The following is an 8,527-nucleotide window of genomic DNA, read 5'->3' on the forward strand; positions in this document are numbered from 1 at the left end:
CTGCTCTCTTCTCTGCCTTTGCCCTCACGCATGATTGTGGACACCGGAATCACCGCAGGACTAGGTGTTCGGCTTTGGGCTGCACGCAAGGGGTTGAGCAGTTTCTCAAAAGAGCAGCGGGGCCGAAGCGGCGCTCGCTGACGGGCTCGCGAGCCGCGCGTCCATTGGCTCCCGGGACGTCGGCGTCGCTCGCTCGCGCGGGCGCGGCCAATGGGAGCGCGGGGCCCGGCGCGCGGCCTCGGTGGCGGGGGCGCGGGGCCCCGCGCGGCGCGGAGAACGGCGGCAGAGGCCGTGACGTCACGCGAGGGGGTCGGCGCCGCCCGCTAGCAGCCGGATTACAAGCGAACGCGCCCGGCAGCGGCCGGAGTCGCCTCGGCGCCGCGTCTCCGCCGCCTCCTCCGCCTGCGCCTGCTCCTTCTTTTCCTTTTCTTCCTCTACGTCTCGTGTTGCCGCGACCACTGTGGCGGTGTCTGCTCCACAACTTTCCAAGAAAGTTTAGAAACTCGGCTCCAGGGCGGCCGAGTCGCGCGCAGCAGCCACCTCGGGGAGCGGCCCGGGAGCTCCGAGGGCGCGCGACCGCCCGGGCTCCGCGGTCGCTGCACCTGCCAGGTCCGCCGCCGCCGCTGCCGCCTGGTGCCAGGCTGTGGGCAGACCCAGGCGGCGGCGGCAGCGGTGGCGGCGACGGCGTCGGGGTCACCTCCCGCCGCCTGCGTCTTCGTCTGAGTCCCCTGCGCCGCCACCGCCGCCCCCACGTGCGCGGTCGTTCCTGGAGCGCAAGCTCCGTTCTTCCTCAACAATTTTTGTAACTTTCTCCCTCTCTCTTCCTTTCTCCCCTTCTCCCCACCCCTACTTTATGAATAAGGAAAACAAAAAGTGTCGAAAGTGTCCACCGGTTGCAACCCCCCCCCCCCCATGATCCTTCCTTCCCTTCCCGCCCCACTTTTTTTGTTTTTTAAAAGCTGCGACAACATTGTTTAGTGTTTATTCTGTTTTACGATCGATAGCTTCCTTTGCTTGGTCGGGGCGGCTGCTGAGCGGCGAAGTGGCGTGGACCTCATGTAGAAATGACAACAATGGAAGGGGCCAGCGGGTCGAGTTTTGGAATAGACACGATTTTGTCCAGTGCCAGTTCAGGCAGCCCCGGCATGATGAATGGAGATTTCCGCCCGCTCGGCGAGGCCAGGACCGCGGATTTTAGGAGTCAGGCCACTCCATCCCCCTGTTCGGAGATTGATACCGTAGGAACGGCGCCTTCTTCTCCCATCTCGGTCACCATGGAGCCCTCGGAGACGCATCTGGTCGCAGAAGGGCCCCAGCATCACCACCACCTCCACCACAGCCAACCGCCGCCGCCGCCCGCCGCGGCCCCCACGCAAAGTTTGCAGCCTTCTCCCCAACAGCAGCCGCCGCCGCCGCAGCCGCAGCCGCAGCAGCAACCGCCCGCCCAGCAGCTGGGCTCGGCCGCCTCGGCCCCCAGGACTTCCACCTCTTCTTTTTTAATTAAGGACATCTTGGGCGACAGCAAACCACTGGCGGCGTGTGCACCCTACAGCACCAGCGTGTCCTCTCCCCACCACACCCCGAAGCAGGAGAGCAACGCAGCACACGAGAGCTTCAGGCCAAAGCTCGAGCAGGAGGACAGCAAAACCAAACTCGACAAGCGGGAAGATTCCCAGAGCGACATCAAATGCCACGGTGAGTCGCGCCGCGTCGGCCGCCCGAGCCATCTAGTGTCTTCTCGACCTCTGGTTCTTGGTCTCGCCTGCAGACTCCCTCGAGGAGTCTCGGCTGCGGAGTTATTCAGGGAGCTTCTGGGGCGATTGCACCCCGGTCGAAAACTGCAAGCGGGAGGAAGGCCTGGGCGTGCGACACGAGGACTCGTCCGAAGTTCGGTTTATTGTTACATAGCCATCTCTCAACCTTCACCGCCATCCTGCTCCTTTCTTTGTTTATATAATTTCTATTTATTAGGAATAGGGAGGAGGCGGAGGGGATTTGACCGGAATACTTTCATTGATAAAAGGGAAGGACTGGAGATTTTTCTAGCTGAGACCTAGGGGGTGGGGATGAGGGGAGGTGGGAGAGAGAGAGACCCGCTTAGCTAGCGTGGTGTCTAGGGGTGTGTTCACAACGTGGCGTTTATTCTTTAATGCAAATTATTTCAGTACCCCCCCCCCACACTGCATTTTCTAAACATCACAGGAATTACCAGATTTAATGAGGAAAAAATTTCCGAGTTGATTAACAAAGTAACTTTTTTTTATTAGATTGTGATTAATGTAGGGAAGCCCCTATGGTAAAAATTTATAATCAGTTTTTCAGTTTTTAAAATGCCCTTCTCACTCCATGGCCCCAACCAATATTTGTATTTCAGTAAGATTTTGTCTCCCTATAAGTAATTGGGAAATAGCATTTATGAAAGTAAAACCTTATGGAGTTAGATTTATTTTTGTAAAATCAGAAAATAGCAGTTGAAACTGTGCTTCAACTCCCCTTTCCCATTTTTTCCTCAATTACATAAGGAAATGTTTTTGTCTTTTCACGACGAAACAGTTTTAACATACCAGGAGAATTCTTTTTTACCTTTACTAGTAAGTTCATTACTGTTATTAGTATTAACCTTTGCCATTTTTGGGAAAGATGTGTGCTGACTATCTGAAAGGTAGGATATTGGCTCCTCATTTTACTATTATAACATTAGCATAATAGTGCCCAAAACAGATGTACAGTCTGGTCTGGCAATTTTTTGTGCACCAACCTCCCCAGTGGGTCAATTAGAGAGATTATTGTTCTTCCTGCAGGGAAGATCAAGGAGTGCAGCAAAAACGGGTACAAACAGAGAGGGATTGACATATCGATTTCCCAGCATTTCAGTAAAAAACCAAAGTTGACAAATAGAATCCGGAAATCTCTGGGCTGTCACCTGGATGGGCTCAGTGATTTTGAGCTCTACTTGGTGTCTGGGTGACATATTCTTTCTGAAGCTTTAAAAGATTTGACTCAAGCAGCTGCAGAGAACTTGATCCCACTATTTCCCAAGTGCATCTGAAAGGGGAAAGCAAATGCATTTAACTTTCAGTAAACAGAAAAAGTGAAATGAAAAAGGTGCCCCTTCCTCAAATAAACAAACACACCAACAACAGAGTAGAAAGGTATTTTGAAAAGTACCAAATCAAAAAAAATGAAGTCCTAGTGAAAACAGTAAAGGAATGGGACAGAATCTCCCCTCTCCCTACCCCGTGAACGAAATAACAAAAGGACCCTATATTGTAAAATATTTTTTTCTTTTTAACTTACAAAGATGGGAAGATCAGACAACCTTTTAGAATCCTTTTAGGAGTTCTGCACAAAGTTCTAGACTCTTTGGCCAGAAATTGGTCCTCTTCCTCTTAAGGTCCTTGGCTAAGATCCAAGTTTGTGTGTGATGAGGGTGGTGGGAGTATAGTCCCCCAAGACCAGCAGCTGGCTTGGGAATGTGGAAGTGTGTGCCAGGAGGACACACCACCCTTTCTACCACACTGTCTTATGGCTGTGGGTTTCTACCATAGGAACAAAGGAGGAAGGAGACCGGGAGATTACGAGTAGCCGAGAGAGTCCCCCTGTGAGAGCCAAAAAGCCTCGCAAAGCCAGAACAGCTTTCTCTGACCACCAACTCAATCAACTGGAGCGTAGCTTTGAGCGGCAGAAATATCTGAGTGTGCAGGACCGCATGGACCTGGCAGCTGCGCTCAACCTCACGGACACGCAAGTCAAGACCTGGTACCAGAACCGCAGGTAAGGAATGTTGTGGGGTGGGGAGCAAAGGCATCTGACCATCCAGGTCATGACTACTGAGCGGGTCCTCTTCCTTCCTGGCCCGGGAGACTTCAGGGACTCAGAGGTCCCAGAATGGGCCCCTGGGGACTTTCTGGCTGGAGCAGGGATGAAGCACACCCCCCAGGTGAGAGGGACGTATGGAGCGGCAGCTGGAGTTTGGAACATTTTGCACTTCTGAGTGTCTTGGCATATGCTACTTTTCCTCTCAAACCCGAGTGGCTGGAATCCCTCCCCCCACTTTGCCCCCAAATCCATTAAGCCACACCTTCTCAAATTGAGACATCTGTGCAGCTGACACTCGGTCCCGTAGAGCCTGTGCCATGCACCCTTTGGGCCTGCCTCCGGCTGGTTCCGAAGGTCTGCAGCTGGCCACACAGCCTGGCTATTTCGATCCAGGAGGAGCTGCCCCACTGGCCTCAGCTTAAATGTCCTTGCCTTGGCTTTTGAGATAGCCAGCCAGACAGGCTGAGGGCCTGTCCCTTCCCTAGATTTGTCACCTCACAGCCTGCCAGGAACCACTGCCTCCACTGAAAGGAAATCCGGAAAGGGGTTGGCAGTGCTTGCAGGCTCTGAGCTGTAGCGAGGACCCAGGCAAGCTGAGGCTGAAGTTGTGCCGTATTTCCAAGCCTGGCAGTAGACACCCTCATCTAGATTTTTTCCTCCCCCTCCTTTTCTCTCATTTGTCTTCTAATCGTCCATAAGTGCAGTTGGAAATGCCCATCCAGTTGTCATCTTTACCATAATTTTCTGTCTCATTACATACGGCTTCAGCCACCCTAATTCTGTCGGAAAACATTAGTGTCATTTGTAGCCAATTTAAAATGGGCGACATGTTTATTAATTTGGCTGAAGCTGCTGGGTATGGATGGCCCATCAGCCCTGAGCTCCTTCATGGGGCATTTGAGCAAAGGCCTGTTCGCTTCTTCTTCCTAGCGGGGTACTGTGGAGGAGAGAGGAGACCAAGAAGAGCTGATCACAGGTTTTAATTGTTACTCTCTCTCAGAGGAGAAAATATCTTGAAATGCATCCCCCACCCAAATGGCCCCGAGGTGCTGTCACCTTGGGAGAGCCCTCCTTCAAATGAATTTAATTTTGAAATGTTGGTGTGTGCCTTCCTTGCCCCAAGCCCCCCACCCACTGTAAGGTCCTGTGAGGCTGTGGAGAGGGACGTGTCTCCACAGCTCTGGGGACTGAGAGGGACAGGGTCTGAGGCCCAGGAGTCTCTGTGTCCTTTTGTTTATGGCTTCTTCTCACTGGGACTGGAAGAAAGGGGGAGGGGCAGAGAGTGGACCCTCTGGGATTGTGGGGGGCCCTTGGGGAAAGGAATTAGGGGAGGAGGGAGAAGACCGCCTATAGAAAGAGTGGTCTCCGTTGGCCTTCAGGAAAGTTTCAGGAAGTAACCCAACTGTAAGGGACAACAGCAGAACAGAGAGGAAAAGGCAGGGAAGCTTATAGAATTTCATTTACGAATGTCTCAGACATTAAGGGTGTAATTTATGAAACTGACATGAATTTGGGCCATTCTGTGAGCAAGAGGATGGGGAGGGAGCCTAGGAGATGTGCTTCATTACTGGTTCTCAGAGCTCTCACAGTCTGCAGTCTCTCTGTTCCCCAAGAAAGAGAAGCCTGGAGAGGGTGAGAGAAGAAAGGGTCTGGTGCTTGGACTGTTCCCACAGCTGCGGGGTGCGCGCACGCCCGCTTTTTTTCAGGACCAAGTGGAAGCGGCAAACCGCGGTGGGCCTGGAGCTGCTGGCCGAGGCGGGGAACTACTCGGCCCTGCAGAGGATGTTCCCGTCGCCTTATTTCTACCACCCAAGCCTGCTGGGCAGCGTGGACAGCACCACGGCCGCCGCGGCTGCCGCAGCCATGTACAGCAGCATGTACCGGACTCCCCCCGCGCCCCATCCCCAGCTGCAGCGGCCCCTGGTTCCCCGTGTGCTCATCCACGGCCTGGGGCCCGGGGGGCAGCCGGCCCTCAACCCCTTGTCCAGCCCCATCCCAGGCACCCCGCATCCCCGGTGAAGAGACAGCGATTGACCGCGCTGCAGTCCCTTCCCTTCCCGTCCCCACCCCGACCGGCCGGACAGCTGCCCTCCTCGCCCTGCACCAGGCCGCAGGGCCTCTCTCGGGAGCAGGAGCGACCCCGGGAAGCCGAGAAGTAAGAGAAGAAGCCACTCACCAGTGGGAGGGGGGCCCCCAAAGAGGAACCAGCGCTGTGCTCTCATCTCCCCAACCCCCAGAAACAGGGCTGGGGAGCTCCCCACAGCAGTGTGACTGGGGAAAACGACGACCCCACGCAAAGTGCGACCAGTAAGTGAAAACATCAACTAAAACAGAACCTCAAGCTCTTTTTAAAAATGACTTTAGGGACAAGCAGGAGGGAGGGAGGGGGGAGGGGTAAGGAGGGAAGTATGGAGGGCACGGAGAGGAAGCCGTAGAGGCAGAGAGAATTGTAGATGGACAGACAGCCTCAATTCTGAGGCACAGGGCGTTGCTGTGGACATTCCATCTGCCCCAGAGAAAAGAGGAGGGTAATTGAGAACTTTGCACTGATTTCTCATGACCTTTTTTCTTTTGGAAAAGTGGCATGCTCCATAATATGAAAAAAAAAATGTACATTTGAAAGACTGAGTGATAAGTGATATATCATATTTATTATATGTTGTCCAAAAAAGAGTCACTTATATACGTTAGTAAAACATGATTTTTCTTTTCATGTCTTTTTGATTCAGTAAAATAAATGCTTAGACAAAAATATAGATTTTTTTGTGATTGAAAATTACAAAAATAAAGTTTATCTTTTTTTAACAAGCGATGAAATTCAAGGGAGCTGATTTTACTAAAGCAGAATGTACTGTGATGAGATGCCTGACTTGGTTTGGGAAAAAAAAATCCCTCTGGTAATACTAGGAATTTATAAAATCTGTAAAGACTTTGGGTTGACTTATATAAAAACAGCTCCAGTTTTCCTGCTGGCTTCTTCCGAGCAGTTATTTGATGTGTGAATTCCTTTCTTTTTTAAGTGGATGATTTCAGAGCAGCCCGCCAGGCCAGGGGAGAAGTCTCTGTTCGTAGGCTGTAGATGCCGGCCGAGTGGGCCGCCAACTTTCCCCGCTCCTGGCCTGCCTGGCAGCCCCAGCTGACCGGGGGCTGTCTGCTCCTCCTCCTCCTCCTGGGGCTCTTCCCCGGGGCAGTGAGGGTCCCCGGCGCCGGGCAGCGGGCGGCTGGATGCTCCTCGGGCCTCGCAGCTGTTCCGTAACCCGCAGCCCGGCGGCCACACGGCGGCGGGACAGCCTGCGAGCGAGCGGCTGCGGGGAGCGCAATTAGGGCGCCAGGGGCTTCAGAGAGGCCCAGCTAACAAACCCTCGAGGCGTCTTTGATCCTAGCCTTCGCATTCTCCGGCGGGCGTCGGGCCCCCGCCCCTGCGAATCTCTGGTCCTAGTGAGTTCGTTGTGCTGGGATGCCTTGGAGCAGGAATCCAAGTCCAGCCAGGACGGGCATGCCAAGCTTTTTATCAGTATCCTTGCAGGGGCTGGAACCACAAAATGAAAGGCCCTGCCCAGAGGGTGGAGGAGGTCCGATGCCTGCTCTAGGAATGTGTGTGTGTGTATGTGTTTGTGTGTGTGTGTGTGAGAGAGAGAGAGAGAGAATGGGGTGTAAATATGGGTAGTACCTGTGCCCTGGCTTCAGGGGCACCCCACCAGAGTGGCTCCCCACTAGGCTCAGCGTTCAAGACTGTGCGTCGAACAACTGAGCAGGGGATCGGTTCTAGAGCTGCTTCCACATTCTGCAGCTCCAGGATCATTTCCTGAAGGGCCAGTGTCAGATCCCCCATTTGGGTATTCTTATATCTCTAGCCTCACGCCTGCCCGAGTACAGTGTCAAAGGGGTAAAACATGCAGCTAAAACACATCCAGACCCATCCTCCAACTTTCTTTGATATTGAACCTTAGTGGAGTTAAAAACATGTTTTAAAAAAGTGGAGTGCTGTGGGAGTGTGTATTGGGGAGGGGTGGGAAGGAAGAAGGAAAGAAAGAGGTGAAATCCAGGAGAAGATTGCCTCAGGCGCCTTGGTCAGACCTTGGCTAATTAGGGAGCGGTTTGCAGATTTCTACCTAGTTCATCAATTTGCTTTAAAAGTGGTCTTGGTCTGGGTTGATTCTAACAAAAGGGTCTGGACTGGCCCTTCTCATCTTCTTCCTGCTGAGCCAGGGCAAACTCAAGACAGCTGGGTTGGGCTGGAAACGGCATCACTGGGTCCAGTGGGGAATGCCCAATGCCTGGGCACTCTAGGAGACTCACCTTGTTCCAGCTTAGCTGCTGTTGGGTTTAAAAATTAAGTTTCAATAGTTCAAAATGGTCTGTGTGGGCCTAAATCAGCACTTTCCAAAGCCAGGGCGGGGTTGGGGGGTTGGCTATAGCTTTTATCTGCACTTGTCCCAGGGCCAGTCAGCTTTGGGCACAAGAGGGACCTGGGAAGTCACCGAAGTTCACACATAACATATTCCCTGTGAAGAATGACCTCAGGTCCAGTTGGGAAAAACACATAAACAAACCTACAAATACAAACAAGGCCAGAGCACCCATCTGCTACCAGCAGCCAGCCAGCAGCTCACCAGCCACTCTGCAGAGGAGGCTGTCTGCTGTCCTTTCACTCTCAAGGCTGAACTTGGACTCCGTAGGTTGACAATGCAGGGGGACGCACTGTGTC

General features: G+C 53.2%; 1 protein-coding gene across 1 annotated transcript; it reads left to right on the top strand.

Moving 5' to 3' along the window:
- Positions 1-319: 319 nt before the first annotated feature.
- On the top strand, positions 320-6,737 carry BARHL2 (BarH like homeobox 2). The gene is made up of 3 exons (XM_047728547.1): positions 320-1,695; positions 3,549-3,774; positions 5,526-6,737. The coding sequence occupies exons 1-3, from the start codon at positions 1,065-1,067 to the stop codon at positions 5,836-5,838; spliced, it is 1,170 nt and encodes a 389-aa protein (XP_047584503.1). The 5' UTR covers positions 320-1,064; the 3' UTR covers positions 5,839-6,737.
- The last annotated feature ends 1,790 nt before the right edge of the window (positions 6,738-8,527 follow it).

The sequence above is a fragment of the Lutra lutra genome, chromosome 4 (genome assembly GCF_902655055.1).
Source record: "Lutra lutra chromosome 4, mLutLut1.2, whole genome shotgun sequence".
In the NCBI taxonomy this organism is placed as follows: domain Eukaryota; kingdom Metazoa; phylum Chordata; class Mammalia; order Carnivora; family Mustelidae; genus Lutra; species Lutra lutra.